The 20094-nt window shown below is 40.8% G+C and overlaps 1 protein-coding gene across 3 annotated transcripts in view; it reads left to right on the top strand.

The window, feature by feature from the left end:
• Window positions 1-1249: 1249 nt before the first annotated feature.
• ARHGAP32 (Rho GTPase activating protein 32) overlaps window positions 1250-20094 on the top strand; it is a 193947-nt gene continuing 175102 nt past the window's right edge. For all 3 annotated transcript variants that reach the window (XM_085316757.1, XM_085316756.1, XM_085316755.1), the window contains exon 1: window positions 1250-1432. In XM_085316757.1, coding sequence (XP_085172883.1) covers window positions 1326-1432 — 107 coding nt within the window. In that variant the 5' untranslated portion in view covers window positions 1250-1325. The remainder of the gene's footprint in view (window positions 1433-20094) is intronic.

Below are 20094 nucleotides of genomic sequence, written 5' to 3'. Positions count from 1 at the left end.
AATCTAAGCCTGCTATCACACTGATGGAGTCCCCAAAACATACAATATTTCATAGACCTGAAATTTGCATTTACAGTTGATAACGAAGAGCAATCCCATTGAAATGAAAGGAATAATATGCAAAATCAAGTACTTTACATTATATGTTGAGTTTGCAAGGGGCTGTGTTCCTGTGTAATGCATCTTGCATTTTTGAGCTAGAGTTTTGGCAGATCGTAGTTGTAAAAATAATACATCAGTTTGCACCATTTTACAAAGATGAGAGTAGCTCTGCATTTTGTACCAGTACAGAATAATTGAAACGACTTGATCAAGGTCACACAGCAAGCTAAATGGCAAAGGCAGGACTGAAAGCCAGTCATCCATCATCCTGTTTTTTCCACTGTATTTGCTAGACCTCACTGACTCTTAGGGATATCTAATCATCTAGTCTGCAGTGGTGGTCTCAAAAGATTTCAGTATTTTAGTGGGATCTAAAAATTGGGCACTAGTACTTTCCCTACTTATGGTTTAATGTATAAACTGAAAATTATAATATTACTTCTGTACAGCGCCTTTTAAAACTGGCTGTATACATGTAGGAATAAAGTAAGCCTTGTGGTCTCCTCTGGAAACCCGGGAAGTATTATCACACTTTCAAAAAGGAGGAAGCAGAGCAGCAGAGACGTTAACGTGATACGTTCAGGATTGCACAGCTGGCAGAGCCCGGGAACAGACTGCTGCTTTAGTGACCCTTGCTGGTCATTTGCTTCAGAGTTACTGAAGCTTTATTTAGGGATAAAAATGATCAAATTGAGTAAGAACACCTCTGTGTCGACATTGGGGACAGAGTGGGAAGTACGGAGGACAAAGAAATTCTTTTCTCTCTCCCTCCTGCAGCTTGGGAAGGGTTACAGCCGAAATGCCTGTAGCAGCCTCAGGAAAACATGAATCAGCTTCATGTGAGGGGAGGCAGAACGGGAACCCGGGATTGCAAGCTGCCTTGTGCTGCTGCTTTTTATATGCGCTTTTTTGTTCYTTTTCGGTTTCTTTTGTGGTGTTTTGGTTTTAAACGCCGAGTGTTTCAGAAAGTCTCAGCGCAGCTGCCATTTGAGCCTCCTGTGACGGAGAGCAGCTCGTACTAACGCGCCGTGCGCTGGACGGGAAGCTGGGGGCGTAGGGGCTGTGGGGTGGGGAAAGACTGGAGGCTGGGGGAGCAGCCTCAGGTTTTAGCCCTTTCTCCTTGCCGCCACCTCCTCCATTCCCCTCCGGCAGCCTCTAGCCAGCTGCGCCCGCAGAGTGAGCGTGTGTGTGTGTGTGTGCGCGCGCGTGCGTGTGCACGCAACATGGAGGGAGGGACTGGAGCTGCTTCTGCTGCTTTTGCCAATATCTATACGGCAGCTTTCACTGCAGGGACGATAGGAGCTGGAAGCAATCTTGATGAATCTGAAAGGTCAGTACGATCGATAAATCACCCACAGATAAATGCTCCTTGGAGATTTTTTTTTTTTCCAATCCTGTTTTCTCTTAAATGGAGTATTAAAACGATACTGTATCTCCAAGGAATGAAATTGTTTCACAACTGGTCTTAGCCAAAATGTCTAATAAAGATTTAGAGCATGATGTTAAAAAGGTAAGCTGTCATTTTCACTTAGCAAATCTATTTTAGTGTATTTTTGAATGTGTGTGTATGACTGTACATCTTTTAAGTGGCTGAGTATTTGAACGGAGAAGGGTTAATTACATCCTTCAGTCAGCCTACACCATATAGGTTACAGTAGCGTATAGAAAGCCGAAAGTATAAATCTGCATCCCTTTTTGTGTGTGACAACGTTCTTTGAGGCATTTTCCAGTAAATTGTGTAGAATGTGGATGTTGATACAACTGAAACTTGCATTTTGGTTGAATAGAAAATGAAATATATCCTATCTAGCAGTTACGACACATACTCTGTGTTCTGGCTATGTGAAAACGGCAGTAGTTACTGGAGTTCTGTGCTGAGCATGTTTTTTTTTTTTTTTTTTTTTTTTTTAATGGATAACTCAGTGCTCCTAAACCCACGCCATATCAACAGCAATAGTTCTGGAGGGCCAGGTTATCATGTAGTTAAAATTCTTGTGGAGTGAGACAGTGATGATTATCTTCAGAGCCAATCAACTCCTTCACCCTAGGCTTCGATTTATGCTGCGGTTGATATGAAATAAGTCTACTGCTATTGCAGTTCAGTTGGGATTTTCTACTTCAGGGCTGAGAATTCATAAATATTTCCTGGTGAAAAAGAGGGGGTTGGGGAATCAGTGTAATTTAAAACTTGCCTTCTTGGGCATACTGTTACCATCTACCTGGTTTACAGATCAAGGCATTTCTAACAAACCCCAAAGTTATTTACGATCATAGCTGCAGGAAGCCGAAGGCTTGGGTTCTCTTATTTCACTCTATAATGGATTGTCAACAAAGTCTTGATAATTTATGCTTACTCCACCCACTGTCAGCAACTGAAGGGCTGAAGGGCAGCAGTTTCCTATCAGCCTTGCAAAATTTCTCTTGTCTGTTTTCTTTCTTAGTGTGTTTAGCCTTAGGAAAGCTGTTCCTCTGTGAGCTGCCCAGTGATTTGAGATGCTGTGAGAAAGCTCATTAGGTAATTTTGGACCTATGGACAGTTCCTTCTACTTAAAATTGTGCTTAAAAATTAAACGTATATGTTTTGTGCTAATGCTAGAGCTCTTACACTCCCCAACTTCCTTTGGGACAGAAAAAGCACAGTACACCACATATTCACATTCATGTGTAAGCACACTCATGCTATAGAGGATCCTGTAAGAAGGAGCTCTGTAGGATGTTTGTGTTTGGTGTGAATTCCTTTGGAAACGTACACGTCTTGACATGCAGCTCATTCGGAATGAAACTTCTGTCATTTATGTAGCTAGCAGTGTCAGTGTATGGCACTCCAGGTCATGACTAAAGAAGGATGAAATTTAGCAATAATTTGATAGAATCTCTGCAGTTTTTATCCAAGCAAGTTTTGTATTTCAGGGAAGTCCACAGATTAAATTTATTTTAATTCTGATAGTGACAGTCCTCTTTCCCTCTCGCCCTCCACCTTCCTTTTATGCAGATAGTCCAGAGCGTGACAAAACTTAGTATTAGCTTACTATTGACTCTCCTAAGGGGAGACCTTTTACCCGTGGTTCCTCTGTGTCCTGCTTTTCAGAGTAGAGATAAAAGTTTGCATTGTCTCTTGTAAGCAAGACTTGCATTTAATAGGATTATGGAAGTATTTTTAACTCTGTACTTCCAGTTTAGTGCTCCTGACACTGATAGTTGAAGTGTGAGGAGTTTCTCATTATTGATGCAAAGGTAAATCTAGATAGGAATTGAACTGATGTATGATTTTTGGGTGTCCTCCCCCCCCCAACCCTCCCCCCCCCGGGGGGTGGGGAAATCCTCTTTTGGGTTGTGTATCTAAGGACTGTGGGATCCTTCCCCTACATGTAGCTGTAGCTTTTTGGCAGGGAGGGGAAAGGGAGTGAAAAGAGCAGCTTGTGAAAGAAGAGTCATTCTGAAGGATAGCCAGACCATAGTATACAACAAAGAAACGTATATTACTTTGCACTGCTGGCATCGTCTTTTAGTCCAGTCTTTGGTGGTTTACRTTATGTATTACCAGTTCTGGGTGACTTGGTATCTCATAATGTTGCCTCTGCTAGAGCTGTCCAGAGACTACTAAACTCTTTTACTCGTGACTTCTGTGCGCCCTCTAGCTCCTCTTACTTCATCTTCCCCGTGCTTCMGTGGTGGTGGTGAGTGCGTTCTCTCCAGCTCTTCCGCTCAGGTTGTCTGTGCCTTCCATGGAAGAAACCCTTTGATACTGTGTTAGTGAAGGAGGGACAGTTCGTTCAACAAACTTTTACCGTTAGCGGGCATGGCTATGCGTGTCTTCCTCCTTCGCACACCACTCCCAAGCACCAAGTACTTTTTGCAGTACTAGCATGTCCAATATACTGTTTGTGCGGCTGAACTTCTATATACGTCAAGAATACCAAAAAACACCCCCAAAAGTTTAAGTTTTCTTGTTAAGGTTTTCAGTTAATTCTTCCTGTCATTTGAACCATGTTTTTTGTTTGATTGGTATTTTTAGAAAACATCAGGCCATTCTGCATCAGGGAGCAGAATATAATGTTTCAATGTTCTGCTCCTCACTGTGGTCAATAAAGGAAAGTAAATCCCCCTTTTTATATACCACCACTAGTGAAAAAGTTGTTCTTAGCCTCTATTCAGTAACTGGCAGATATACTATAACCTAAAAAAATTCTGGTTATTGAGAACAGACGACATTCATATTCATGGGTATCACAGCTACTTTTTCGTCTCACAGAATTGTTTCCACTATATCCTGCAAAGGTGAGTTCCGTATGTTAATTATAGTTTTCGTAACAACAGCTTTTGCGTTCAGCTGTCCTAAAATAAGCTTATAGAGTATCAGATACCTAGTTCTTGCGTTTGTCCTGAATTAGGCTGGAGGCCTTTTCCATCTGCATACTCCGTAACACCTCCTAATTGACATAGCTCTGATTTTGTAATGATTTACTAGAATTCACAATGCACGGCAAAACAGAAAGGAGTATATATTCCCAGTACAGAAGAACATAGAATACCGAGCAAGTAAGATCTTGTGTGTAAAGGCAGTTCAGGTATGTGGAGGGTCTAGATTTTTAAAACAATGTTGACTTGCAGAAAATTGCAATTACAAATTGCAGTTTTGACTTTCAGCTGGAAAAGTTGGTTTTACAAAAAATCTTACCATGATCAAAAACTTCTCACTTACTGGGATACCAATTTTTTGCAAGGAAACTTTAATTTCTTAGTAATTACTCACTTGTTTCTTTAGACTCGTAGACTTTGAAGAAATTTCCATTTTTGACTAAAACAAAATTGGAAAATGCAGTGCTCAGGAATTTGAGATTTGTTTTCAAATGCTTTCCAAATTTGAAGGAAAGTTGGAGATGAGTTGACTGATGAGAAATAAACCAGGAACATTAAGAACTGAGAGAAAGAGATGTAAGAAGAAAGGAGTGGCACAGTGGGAATATGAGGCAGAATAGAGAGTGGAGCGAGCGAAAGGGAAGAATAAGGCACCTTTGAAAAGGCGAGGGCCGTGGGCAGAAAGCAGGAGAATTGGAGTGGTGTCTGAGCTCTCCTGGTCATGAGGATAATGACCAAAGCAGAGGGAGATCTAGCTGTCAGGTCAGACTAGATAAGGGAGATTTCAGTTTGCATTCACCTAAAAAGAAAAGCGCWCTATGGAATGCATGTGCTGGTCTGAATTTACTGTGCCAAGGAAATAGTAACAGGATGCAGCAAAAGGGTTAATAACCAGAGTATTTATCTCCTCAGTTATATTTGGTTTCTCCGCATGGCAACGTACTATTATTACTTCACCTTTTGTTGTTCCTTTTTTCTTTAAGGAAATGCTTTTTTATTTTTTATGGATTAGATCTTGTAAACATTTGAAACATATATCCAGAAAGTAAATTAAAATATGAACCCCAGCACTCTACTGATGTATATGTAGTCTGTGCTTGTGCCTGTATTTTGTTTTGACCTGATGGTAATGAGTAGGATCAAGGGCTAGAGCATGGGTTAGAGTGGGAACGATAGGAGGAAAGGGGGAGGCGTCGGTACTTGGCACCTTTGCTGTGAATCATCATTTCCTGCTTTCTGAAACTGAATGTAAAATTTGTTATGCCAGCACCTCTGAAGGCACCACAGAGGTGGCGTAATACCTGTTATGTCTGCTGCCTCTTCTCATGCAATGCCTAATCCCATTTGTTCTTGTTCCTTCTTTGTTGTAAAACAGCAGTAAAAGTGCTGTACTTGCTAAAAAATCTGTAAGAGTTTTCTTTCAAAGTGGATGGCAGCCCGTGTCTGATCTGCAGCGTTTTGTGGTGACAAAGACCACACTCGCTCACAAGAAGCGGTGGTAATTGGCAACACAATGTTCAGCAGAGCCACGCGTGACCTCTGTCCAACTACGTAGGCCTGAAATAGTGTGTATGTGTTGGATCATCTGTGCTGGATTATTGTGGAGGCCTCCGCTTTGATATACAAAGGGTTGCTTAGCTTTGTATTCCCTTCCAGTAAGTGCCATGGCTGAATAAACTTCTGAAGCATCCAGAAGATGACAGCGCATTACTGCTTGTTGGATTACATATTTACAAGTATTGTAGGTTCATTTTAAAACTCCTTGGAGGTCTGAAATCTCTGGTTAATCAAACCTGGGGAAGGACTTTTAATCTGACACTTTTCATAATGTTGAAGACTAGAAAGCCCTTATTGCATTAGCATGCCAAGAGTTTAACATAGCTCTTTGTTTTTTAATTCAGACAGTTCAAGCTGGGGGCAATTTTAGCTGGGTGATCGCAAGCATCCTCTTGCTGCTGCTGAAATAAGATGACAGCTTTGTTGGATGTTGAGGTGATACACAGGCAGTGATGGTGGTTTGCTTTCTCTTGGCAAGTGCTTTTAATGCAGTGTGTAGCCCTGCTGGGATTTAACCACTCTTAGAGAGGGCAGTTCTGTTTTCTGACTCTCCACTTGATCTGAGTCTCTGGGTGCAGCTCGTTGTTGTAAACCAAATGTGACACACTAAGGAACTCCAGTGATGTGTGTTTTCTTCTTTTCATTTTGTATTATACAGCAAATTTCCTATTAAAAGTGCCATTGAGTAGTCAAGGATTTCTCCACACGTTTTTTCCCCAGGGTTTATAAATTAGTGCTCTAAACCTTGTTCAGGATTGGAATGTAGCAGATGAGATTTCAGCCCTAAAGGAGTGTGTTAACCATGCAAAAATACTTTAATTTCTGGAAACACTACTTCATTTATGTATTTCAGAAGGTTTTGTCACTTTTAAAAGTGAAACCTAACGAGGCATTATGTCAGCTTTTCTTTAAAACATAAATACATAATATCCAAGGCTTTTGCATCTGTACCTTTTCTCTTGCCAATACTTTAAGGGAATAGCCTGTTTACTGTATTAGCTGTATTTTGTAAGCGTACACTGTATGTCTCCACAGCTTGTTCAGTGTCACTATGCTGAATTTTGTTTCAGGAGTGTAAATGTGCTGGACCAATGTTTGTCATACCTTTCTAAATTCTTGGCATAAAATATCCAGCTGTTTTAAATGCATATGCCTACAGTGATTATGTGAAAATCTTTTTTTTAAATAAAGATGTGCGTGTTAGGAGAAAAATCTTGAACTGTGTTGAAATGTGCTATGAAGTCTCGAGAGTCATTAGGTAAATAAAAAGGTCATTGAATTACTTATTTGCTTATTGCTTTTTTTTTTTATGGTTTCTAAGCAAATCTCGGAACTTAGGGTGCTGGGAGGAGGGGACTGGACTCAGTATTTTCATGGTTTTTCATTGGGGCTCTTAGAACTTTGGATGACATTATGAAACACCCAGTAAGGCCCTTGCTTCACTTGAAATAAGAGCAAGCTTCTTCCTTGGGCATGTGGCCTAATGCATTTGTTAATGTATTTGAAACTTAAAAGTTCTCCTTTGAAAATAACACCAGCAAGCCATCCCTGCTTTTGAAGACTACCTTGGACATGCTTTTGAATAAGCAAAGCTTGCTTTGAAACCAACTGTTGGTGGTGTTAGTCTGAGGGGACATCCAAAAGTGTAGGAGCAGATCTGGAGAATTTTCTGAAGTTGTTGATGGAGTACTTTCCTAAAGAGAAGCGAAGCATGGATTGCAAAAGATAAAGAGAGGAAACTATAATGATTTCTTAATTTTGCACAGTTTCATCTGATGCACGGTGGTGACAGCTTCCCCTTAGGAAGGGACTTTCCCATCTTCTTACACTACCAAAGGAGCTGAATATGGGCACACATGAAAACATTTAGATTTTTTTCAAGGACTGATAATCTCCACTCTCTTTTAATGATCAAGAGAAATAAGACAAATGTAAGATACCAGTTTCAGAAGGCAGTTTTAGTTAAATCCCAGTGTCTGTGGTTGCAGAGAGCCACTAAATTCATGCCCAGAAGGTTAACCAAAGCTGTGTAGACTTTTTTTTTTTTCCTTCTACAAACTAATTTCATACTGCCACRGTTGCTCATAGCTTTTTGCTGGAGCCACATAATGACATTAACAGACCTCTGATCGCTTCCAAATCTGATGCTTAAATCCCCAGGGGAAGCTGTGAAAATGTCAGAGCTCTGTTGCTGTTCTAGGAGGGCTACTCTAGCAAAGCCAGGAGTTATTTTTGTGTAAAAAGTTATAGATTTGGTTASTGGAAGCTGGAGTAGCTAAGCTTCATTCTATGTCGTTAGAGCCAGCATGTTTTAAGAAACAAGAACGATGCTGATGCTGCCATCCAGAGGGTTCGTGGCTGGGAAGGCAAGACAAAGATCCCCTTCTCTTCCCCCCTGTACCCTCCAGTCTGAAGCGAGAGCAAGGTTTTTAGGGAGATAATTATGCTACTGGAAAAAACCTGTTGTGACACCTTGTAGCACCACAACTGGACTACTTAGAGAAAAAAGCCMTGTTAGAGATAGCAGTTTCTTCCCTTACCAGTTAGGTATGGTGTATGTATGATGTTATCCTGAAGCACTGGCTGCTTRTCTCCTTGCCCCTACTGTCCTTGCCTGCTTCAGGCTAAGAGGCAGTAAGAGTGTATGCTGTAAGTGCCATAGCCATCACTGACTTGTGAATGCAGACTGACACCTGAATTATATTTTCCTCTCATTATAAATGCATCCATGATTGATTGCTGATGGGTGCAAAACTAGAGGCTGTTTCTTTTCTTTTTTTTTTTTTAAAAAAAAGAAGGTGAACTGTACATGATTTAAAGGAAAAAAATAACATACCTGTCTCAGTATTTGTTTTGAAGCCTGGCTGTGTTGGTGTGTTTTGTTGGTGTGCTTTTTTTTTTTTTCATCCAGTGCCTTTAATGTTGTTGACACATAAACAGTTGCCATACGTACTTTGTAGAAATCTCTACATTATTCTGTCAGATATACTTGTGTGCATCTCTGTAGTTTCTAGCCTCTTACATGTAAGGTTCAGGCCTACTTTTTAATTTATTTTCTACAGCTTCCTGGTAGTGTCTGTCCATTCTGCAAAAATGGCTGCTTTCCAATTCTTGAGCAAAAGCCATTAGCTTAGTGAAGATGCTGGGCTTTGGCTTGTGTGCAGGACTGTGGTTACTTGTAGGAAGGATTCCCTCTTTTCTCCTTGCTTGGATATATGTTAGGAGACACTGGAATCCTTCAGAAACCTTTTCTCCAGCAAGTGCCTCTGATCCTGAATATGTGCCCTCTTTAAATGTCTTGCCTACGCATGGGACTTTGCAGGAACAGTTGCTCACAAATCATTCCAAATGTCGATGGACCCTGAATACAGTATTATGTTCTGTGTTGGGCCTGTTCGTGGTGACCTTCTAAAATCTCTTTTACTGGCCTTCATACCCAGTATTATCTCTTTGCTCATTTAAAGAATACATTCCAAATATTTGTATRTATGAATCCCAAGTTTAAGAAGGTAAGGCTAGGTTTGTCCACTGCTCTGTCCTTTCRTCCGTTTGGGGTTGGTGGATGGAATGTGCTCGTCTCTGTGCTCATCTCCACTGTTACTGTAACCATCCCTCTAACAAGACCTGCYGAATCTGTAGTCTCTGCAGAGCCACCGAGTTAGCAAGTAGTGAATTCTGGTCTTTGCTTTGCTGCTAGCTAACTTCAGGATAGAAGTTCAGCATCCCTGAGAACGAGTTACTCAGTTATATGCTAAAGTCAGAAATGCCACTAGGATGATATGGCAAGAGAAAATCTGAACTTTGAGACCACAGGGTTTTGTGAAGATTTCCCTTTAGGGAAYGTAGAATTCAGTTTCTTGATTTGGATTATTCCTTTATTTCTCATCTCTTTTTGGTGAGGAAATGTCGGAGCAAAGATAATTGTAAATCCTCTAAACTATTTTCAGATGCGGACTGTTGAACAGTGGAATGTGTGCTTGACCACATTTACATACAAAACAGCCAGAAAAACCACCAAAAAGAGTAGAGTTGGAATCACTTGAACCTTTTTGGCTGCTCACTGTACATGGAAGAGCGTGTATAGCTATGCCAGCTGGAATGCAGCTGCTCTTCAAATCTGGCATCTGATGCTGAGCCCTGTCTAATATATAATGTTGTTGCGGAATGCTGATGAGTTTGTTTGCAGGCAAAAAAGGTGTCAGTGAAGACTTGGAGTGGGGAGGAAGCCCTCTTGTGTCTCTCGGTGCAAGTTTTTCAAACTTGGTACTTCGACAGCAGAATTTGTGTGGGTTGAAAAGGAAATGATGGCTTAATCTACAACCAAAAATAATGGGAAGTATTCACATCTAATATCTAGTGGTTCCACGGATTATCGGTGGTTCGACTACCATTCAAGTTTGTGCTCTGTCAGCAATCTGTTGTTCTCCAGAATGACTCATCCTGTCTGGAGCACAAGCCTCGAGAGAATTTGATATCAGTTAGTGGTTTTGCTATGCAATATTTCTTTGGTTCTGTGGACATAGGTATACTGATGTGTGTGTAGTACTGGAAGGTGCTATACAAATGCAAACTCTAATGTCATTGACAGCAGTACTCTAAGCATGTGGCACTAGTTCACGGTGAAAAAAACTGCTTCTATGTATTTTCAGTATTTCTTGCTTCTGTCATCAGTAGTAAAGACGTTCCAAATACTTGCTATGTTTTGGTGTTAATGTAACATAGCTGTGATGTTATATTTCTGAGAAACTTTTTTAAAAGAAAAAAAAATCCTTAATGCTGATTTGCAAGTTAGTTTTTTTTTGTTTTGTATTTGACTCTTGTCATACCTTATAAATTATTGTGGCACAAATCCACAACAAAAACTTTGACTTTGTTTTCAGTTGTGTTTCTTCTTGTGCAGTCTATTTGGACTGCCTGCGTCCATAATAGCTTTGGATCTATAGACAGTAGCATCAGTAGATTTAGTATCCCAGAAAATAACGCAAGCAAACTTCCATCACAGATAGTTCTCACTTTCTGATTCAATCTGTGATATCATAGGGATAAATAATTATATATTTGTATTTTTCTTCCTTCCTTCACAAATACTTCATCAGCAGGTCTAACTCACTGTTTATGAACAAATGTTTGATCGATGAATGAGATTAAAACATCTCACTGTTGGCATACATAGAGGGTTTTGACCTTTTCCCTGCCTGTTGACATTACATTTCTTGGGCCTCTGCTTGAGGCTGACCAAGGCACGTGATGAACTTGAATGTGACACCCACTTTCCTTTCGTGAGAGAGAGAAGTGCAAGAGTAATGTATGGTCCAGGACTGACTTGCAATCCTGTGCTTTGAGCAGAGCATGACTTACAACTTCAACTATTTAGAGAGATCAGAATAAACTTGCAAACCTCCCAAAAGGATTTGTCTGCCTTTTTGATTCTGAACTCTTGTCTTCCTGCAGCCATTCATCAGGAAAATGCCTACGAAATCAGCTGATGTGCATCTGCGCACCTTAGAGTTTCTTTGTTTTTAATTGTCCTGCAGCATCAGTCTGATGGACGTTAATGTGTTTTTAAAGTTCGCTTTGCAGCTGATGATTTTAAGTGAAATTTAGGCACTGATTCTGGTGGAAGCAGTTAATTCAAAATGACAGTTATCTAAAGATCCCCTTTGTAATAGTCATGCGTTGGCCAGTTTTGCACAAATTTTCATAGCATGGCTATTTGTTGAGAATATTAAAATAGCTGAGAATACTAAATAAATAAATAAATAAAATCGTTGTCTGGCTGATAAAGTAGTAAGTATTTGTTGTATGTGGTCAGCTGAGACAGCAGAATGACCTTATTGGCACGTAGGCTGCAAAAAACTAAAGCGGTTTAAGACGCTGGCACTAGTGTTCCTTTCCTGTAGCACAATTAGTGAAGTGTTCAGGGACTTCTCATCCGCTTCAGTGCCAAGTCAGATYCCTGACTTCAGTTTGGCTGTGCGTCTGCCATGGAGATAGGGATCCTGCAGGCGTTGTACTTCTGTCCTCCTGCTAAAGGCACCGACTGACTGTATCTCTAGCTTATGTCCTCCAGGAGGAAGACTGTGACTGCTGAAGCGAATAGGGCCTTTTGTTAGCAAGATCTGTGCGCCTAGCAGGAGGCTCTGCTGCCCAAAGTGTATTGCTATAGTGCTGTAATGTGCAGAAGACCACCAACAGAAAGGACAAATGTCCTCTGGAAATTCCTACCTAAAATAGGCTGCTCATATACAGTCTCATGGCATAGCGAAAGACTCATTTTAGAGAAGTTCAGGTCTCCCAGCATTGCTTTCGATCTATGATATTACAGATGTCTTAAGCATTTAAAAAACAGAAGTCAAGTTTCTGAAAAATCACAAGGTTGACTTTAAAAATTACACCTTTTAAAGCATGCTTTGTTTTTTTTTAATTTGTTTTCCAGTTTTAGTTTTAACGTGCAAGAATGGTCATGTTGTTCAGCTTTCCTCTGCAAGATGATTTAGTAATTATAGTGAAGGCTGAGAGTATTTCCAAATTGTGTGACTCCATGAACTTGGGCTTTGAAAATATGAAATGCTGAAAGACTTGCAGTGAAATGACAAGAAATTCTTACTGTGAGTCTTGCATATTGTATCCTGATGTACCTATAACTCAAGGTCAGGTTCAGTCCCAGGGATGTTTATGCAAGTCGTGGAAGCTCCTATGAGTTGTTCTGGCCACAGAAGTATTTTCCCATTTCTCCTCGGGTCTACAAGAACTGTAGGAAAGGTGATTTTTCTGCATGTGTGTGTGTATATATACATGTATATGTGTGTGTGTATACATACATACATACATTTTTGTTCCCTACGAAGGGGATCTATGTGCAGTTTTGTGTTGTACGTTGTGTTGTACTGTGGCTGCATCTCCTGGCTCTGTGCTGGACTGTATAAATCTTTGCAGGAGAAGGTAAGCAGCTAGCTTCGTCTTTTCTTGTCCCTGGGTAATGGTGGAGTTTCAGGTGCTAGGGGAAGCACTCAGGTAGGGTTCTCTGCCTTGTAGAGTTGTTCTTCTTTATCTCCAGGGAGAAGACAACATCGTAAATGTTTTTAAAAAATATTTTTGTATCCCACGTTGAAATACCATGAAATACTGTTTTGACTTCCGACTATGAGTTTTGTGACTCCAGCTCCACAGCAACAAGGGGAAGACAAGGTGTTGGTCKCACTGATGCAGTAGACTTTGTAAATGAGATCTCATATCTGATTACAGCTAACAGTATATTGACATAAGAGATGGCATTGGTAATGATGCCCATTGAGATGTAAATATGTTCGTTAACACCAGCTGATGCCCACACTGGCTTTTAAATAAGTACAGAGCTTCTTTCTGAATCAAGATGTTCCTTTGCATAGGGAAATTGGTGACGTATCTCCAGAGTAGAAGCTTTATTTATTTATTTATTTTATTTTTCTTGCTTGCACATACAAATTTCTTGATGCCTGCTAAGGAAAAGGGACTAAAGATGTATAGGATCTGAAAGACTCATACAAAATAACTTAAGACTCCTACTTCTTGGAAGAAACTGCAATCACAGATAAAATACACTATGTGGCATTGGATGAAGTTTTGTGTACGATACAACTCTGGCAACTTTATTCAGATGTTACCCAATATACCTAATAGAAATAAGGTGGTGGTTCTTTTTTTTTTCTCTTCTCTTTTCTTTTCTTCTCTTTTCTTTTCTTTTCGCCTAAAAGAGACAAGAAACATTACATATTTACAGGTACTGTTGTCTGGCGCTTTGCACGTAAACACACGGAAACCCATGCAAGGCAAGAGTAAGTGCTGAAGAAAGCATGCAGCAAAGCTCCAGGATCCATAGTGTTATGACACGTTTTTCTAAAATGAGTTAAAAAGTTGAAGAAAACAAGTTGGTTACTAAATACTGACACAGAGCTGCCACGTAGTAGGGGACCCTAGGTTAGACCCTAGATGTGACTTTGTGAAGAGCAGATTTATCCGGCCCTGTCGCGTTATAGAAAGGTGAGAGGTTGCAATAATCCTATGCTTCTCACGTGGCTAACTGTGCTAGGAGGAGGAGAGCGCTGAGTGTAGGAGAGGAGGAAGGTGCTAGCAGGGTCACCACATTGGAGTAGTGAGTGAGTATAACTGATGTGCACCACGTTAGTCATCAGCATAATTGCAAGTTAACGTTACAGGCTTTTGCAGAGAGCTGGTGAACTCTTAGCTGGAGTTCCAAACGCTTTGGCTACTAAGTCGTGCGTAGGAAAGCTGAGCCAGGGACTGGAGATTGCTGGCAGTTGAGTGCTCTGAGATCTGTCTTTGTTTAGGGTTTTAAAAATGTTTTCTTATCATTCATCAGATTATGGAAATGCTGATTTGTAGAGAGTACAGTCAGGTGTGCAGCGCAGGTAGCAAACAAGAAATACAGGTTCTGGAAATAACTGTCATTATCTTCTGTGCAGTTTTAACAGGGAAAGTACTGGAATGGAAATTGCTTGTTTTATCCCCACTCCTGATAGTGATGACTTTACCTTCTCATATGTATTCCATAAAAATTTTGATAAGGCTGTCTTTGGGAAATTAGTTATTAGTAATTCAAAGGAAGCCAGTAACCAATGGGACATTTGTTCTTGAATTTAATAAACAGCACAGTGGAAGATCTACAACGTTAACTTTGCTGATTCCATTAATGTGTTATTCATATACCTACTGATATCATGCTTTATCTTGAAGCCTCCTTCCTCAAACCTGCCCAAATATTCCCTTTTCCAAGTCCTCCCAAAACACTCTTCTAAGTAGCTAAATCAAAGCAGCAGTGCCCATTCATGTTTGATATTCCCTAATGCTGTGTACAATGACAGGAAGGGAAAAATATGTACATCAAGGAATAACAAACGTTAGAGGTTAATGAAAATGATAATTTCGCTACCTCAATAGGTATCGTGAGAGGGTTAAAATAAATTATTTGAATCTCACAAGATATCTCTACAATAGCAAGCATATAGCAGTATGCTGGAGGAAAATAAGACATCAGATCTGAGGGAGGGGTTGTTTCCACATTTTCTAGCTGTCACCATTTTTGAGTACGTTGCTTTGTGTATAAAGGATTGATGCTAGCTGTTTATGGTGACTGAAAAAGTGGGAAGTGTTGTCAGTGTTTGTGCGGCCTGAGGAGGTTCCAGGTAGAAATGTGTTTTTTGTATTAGGAAATCTTTGTCCTTTCTATTGATGTATTACATCTATTTGCACATGCTGGGAAAACAAAATTATGTCATTTTTACATAACGTGTTTAATAACTATTTCATTTACAACAAAAGTGTCCTGAAAGCCTTAGTTCTATAATGGAAATACAAGATGGTGTCAGTGTCTTTCCAAGAAAAGAAAGRGTTATAATTTTTGACAAACTCTGCTCTCTCTTCTAGGTTTTCCAAGACTTAATGGGAGGCATCAGTGCTGRATGGTATTGCTTATTCATTTACCACATGACAAATAAAGCGTAACAAACTAGAAGAGGCTACTAGTATAGTTTGGAGATCATTTATATTTTGCTTAACAGACTTTTGTAATTAGCTGTGAAGACTTAGGAGACTGATGGAAATTAGTGCCRGGTTTTCTTGCAAAATGCATTGCTAAATCTTAAAATAAACGTAAAAATCTCTGGCTAATKCCTGATTAATTCGATGTATTTCTGAGATAACAGAGCAGCTAGTTCTTCTTTTATGTTCTGTTTCACATAAAGAAGAACTTGCCTAGTTACCTCAAACATTCTTCTAAACGAACAAAGAATATTTAAAAAAGAAAAAGTTTGAAAAAAGAATTTCAGAGCGCTCACTTGTCTTTGGGAAGGAAACGCCTACAGAGGGGGCAAGGAGCTCTGGCTTGAGTCATCACGTGTAGCAGGGTCGAACTCTGTGAACTGCCGTGAGCATCAGAGCTGGGGAGGAAGGCAGAGGTGGAAGGGAGCTGGAGACAAGTGAGTCAGCCCCTTCGGGACGCTGCCCTCATGCTCGGTCTGTGGCAGAGCTGGAAAGAAGGCGGATTGGGGAATGAACTTTCTCATGAAACAAGCAAGAGATGCACCTCCTGGATCAGATGGAAAGATTTCTAAAGCACAGAAAATCGGTGAGAGGAGATCAGTGTCTGCGTCCTACTTAAAATCGTGATTCAGAAACCTAATTCATCTCAGAATCCTCCTCTCTCCCACCGAACGCATTTTTTTGTCTTCGATAGTGAGATGTAGTGGTTGCAGTCATTTTTTTTGTTGCGCTGGCGTTCTCCCAGTGAAGGAGCTTTCTCGCTGGAGCATCATCGTGAAGAGGAGGTGATGTGAGGAGCGAGTGGCGGCAGCRAGCTTTCTGGCAGATCCTCTCGTTTGGCTGCCCTCTAAGTTCTCTCCATAACAAGAGACTCTTGGAAGTGCTCTGTCAGCCTGCTCTGTTCCCTGGAAGTTGCATTGTATTTTACAATTTTATTGCTTTGTTCACTAATTTCTTTCTTTCTTTCTTTCTTAATCTCTCACCGTCTTCCCTTTTTGCTGAGCTATTCAGTATGCGCTAAAACGTCTCTTCTGTGTGTGTCGGTTCTAAAATCATCCTGATGATGACRGGCAGGAGGGAAGCCCGAAGAACACCATTTACCGTTGTTTTCCTGGCCACTAAAATTAATGTGTGCTGGTTTCAACAACACCTCATTTCTTTGGGAAGGCTGATAGCCCAGTCACTTCATTATACTGCCTTTCTCCATGAGTGCCAATGTAATAGAAATGCTTTCATTTTCCAGACTGCCCTTGGGTGCTTGAGAMAAATGTTTTCAAAAGCTGATCCACGTGTTTTTCTTCCGTCACAGTGGAAAAGCTATAAATCCGTTCATCACCTGTCCTCATAAGTTAACATATTGCACCTTCAATCCTTTGTAATGTCTTAAAAATAATCAGTGTGCTTTCAACAGTAGGTACTTTATCAAATAGGTTAAGGTCTCATTTATTTAATTATTTATTTTCCCATGAGGGCATTTTATTACTTGTCAGCATGAGTCAGGACAATTAAAGGTTGAAGTGAAATATCCAGCTTCTCATGTGAGTCGATATAAATTGGAATGGATTATTACTTTAGTCATAGTGAAGAAACGATTGAAGCAGTGTGTGTCATGCTACCTGTAAGACGGAAGTCCAGCAGTTATCTCTTTCTGGGTTTACGGGGAATGCCTGCTGAGAAGAAATTTTGCACTTTTGTGTTTTGGTGCCAGGTCTGTGCCTGGGGGCAGACAGGTTGCCAGCATGGAGTTGAAGCATGTTGTCCGTGGTCACGTTTGAGGAAGAGGAGGCTGTTACGGAGGAAGGAAGGCAGCCAGGACTCCGGCGTTTCATTCCAGGCCTCGCTGGCTTAGCTAGTGAGCAAATTGTTCTTACGCGTTGCTTGCGCCATTTTTTAAAGCAAGTGAAACAGCAAGTAGCTATTTTACAGGAGCATTTTCACTTAATTATAAAGAGCTGTATGGCCTGAGTATAAAAAGTGCTTAAGGGCAAAAATCTATTTTTTTCCTGTTGGTCCTCTATTGGTCTTTTGGAAAAGGATCGAAAGATGGATTTAGTGGCTGAGGATAATTTTCAGCAGGGTTTGAAGCAAGGTGTCCTTGTTTGTTACCTTCTCCTTCCAGCCGCTTGATGTAAGAGAACTTCGCTCAAGGTATTCGGGAGTGATAAATGAAGACACAGATGGAAGTATAATGTTGCAGATGCTGTGACCCTCCTCAGTGTGACTTCTTGTTTCTCCACAGTCCATCTGGGTCCCTCATCGCTGGCTGTTCAGCTCTACAAATGCATGTATTTTCATGTGCTAGCCCGGAAGTCTCAGCTTTCCTTGCCTCAGGACAGCAGGGTTTGATGGTATCAGCAGTGGGAATGGACAGGGCCGTTGTGCCATTGCCTTTGGCAGAAAGGCTGAGGATGGAGGATGGCAGAGGAAAGCATTTGGAAATGGTTTTACGTRTTGTTACGTTATCCCCTCAGCTGCCCAATTCAGATGTTCGTAGCTGATTCCTTTTCCTCTCTCCCCTCTAACTTTGCATTTCCCTGCCGTAGCAAACGGGATGCCTGTGCAATAGGCATTATCTGTATAAAGTGTTGGCATCCTCTAATCTGCTAATACCCRCATGCAAAAGCATATTCTAATTATATGCTGATTAAAATAATGGCACAGAGACTTTGTAGAATTTGTACTGGTGCAGTCATGCCAAGAGAGGTTTTAAAAGTAAAGGAGAAGGCAGTGCTAAAGCATGATAATTTTTCAAGTGTTAGGGTTTGTGGGTGAAGAGTGATGGAAAGGAGTTAGGGTTATGTGATACATTTTTTTTCTTACCTCAGCCTTGCAAAGCATGTAAGCATCTGCTTAAATTTCATAGAAGTTTACCGTGCTGGTGAAGCTCRGCAACTACCTGAATGCCTCGCTGTTTCCGCGCTGTTAGAGTGCAAGCCAAAAGGACAGTAATGCTTCACTGGTAGCTTAGGAGGGTGGAGGGTTAAATGTTCTTGAGAAGCCRTTTGCTTACAGGTTTGCAAAGGAAAAGCAGTGCAGGAACATGTTTAAACTGAGCAGTGAATTCTGCACAGCTCAGCTGGACTGTATGAGCTGTGTTTAACAGACTACCTTTAATCTTACCGTTTCAAGGAGCCCTGTAAGAGCTGTTGAGCCTGAACAGACRCGGGAAAGCTGTCCTGTAAAGTTATGCAAGTGGAAGGGCAGCTTGGAATTTCATGCTAGTTTCTCAGGAGAGCTACGGAGGAGGTGCAGAAACACCGTGTCAGCTGTCAGTCCTGACCATGTTCTTTGACCTGACGTGCTGGGGGTGGTGTGTGGGGCGACTGTCTCCTGTCGCCACAGTCCACAGTTTCTTTCCGAGTTTGCACGGCATTCTCCAGGCTAGGGGGGTTTTCTGCTGTGTGCTTATCTGACTTCTGTCTTGGCTGGAGCTTCCTATCATGTTGTTCACAGAAAAAAAGTATTCATTACGAGTGCATYTAGGCAGAGGCACGGAGAGCCGGGGGTTAAAGGCAGCTCAGTTTCCTGCTCCTCTGCTTGCTCAGGTGTGCTGAGAAGGGCAATAAGGAATGGCTGATTAGGGGAGAGAGAAACAACTTCGTGCGCAGAGCTTATGGGACTGGGCAAAATCCCAGGCTGGGAACTCTTGTTTCTCTTCATTTATTTTATTTGTTTTTGGTGATTATTACCATTTCTTATGGAAAAGGCTGAACTGTCGGCTGCTATTTTATTCTTTTTTCTTTTTTTTTTTTTTTTCCCTGCTGAGTCATTGCACAACTCAACAGTCATTTGTGCGGCTTGCTTCCTGGATTCTTGAATCGGTTTGTCACGTACCTTTCTTCATTGCTCCTACATTTAATATAACCCTGCATGCATCTGAAGCACTTCTGCGCAGCGGAACCCCTTCCAGATGGTCCTGTGGTATCTCTCTGTGACTGGGGCGAGTGAGGCATTTGCTAAAGGCAGACTCTGTCGGGCACTCAGTAAGTCATTATTCCTCTGATAACGTGAACATTTAAAAATTATTAATCTTCTGTAGACAGGTGCAGACTGTGAATGCAGATGTATTATCTTGTATCTGGAGAGACAAAAAGCCTGTTTGCTTTTGCTTTTTCATACATTCCACAGCTGGCATGTGCTTAGGCAATTAGACACCTTTCATAGTGCTTAGAAAGGGGATCCTCTTACTGTTCATCTTCAAATATCACTTCACTCTTGGGTAGTCTATGAATATGCAGTTCACCTTTTCCTCTTCCCTCCCTTGCTCATCCCTTTAAAATTAGGTTGCTGATTTTGTTAGTGTTTCAAGGACTTTAAAGAGGTTACCTAAAACCACGATATTGTGAAGCACTGTAGTTTATTTTTCTTTTGTTTTAAAAGGGTGAAAATTCCTGGCTGATGTTTTTTCACATTATGATTTAACACGTCCTTGTTCTTAGTCACAGGTTGTTTCTGGAATGCTTATATTTTGTTGCTCATAGTTTGTTCTTTAAATGCAAAACAAACAGAAAGCTTAACCTTTCTCTCTCTCTTTTTTTT

Source organism: Rhea americana, unplaced genomic scaffold, assembly GCF_003343005.1.
Source record: "Rhea americana isolate MKP2758 unplaced genomic scaffold, rheAme1 scaffold_48, whole genome shotgun sequence".
NCBI lineage: Eukaryota > Metazoa > Chordata > Aves > Rheiformes > Rheidae > Rhea > Rhea americana.
Note: the sequence above shows the minus strand (reverse complement) of the source record. Positions and strands in the feature narration are given on the sequence as shown.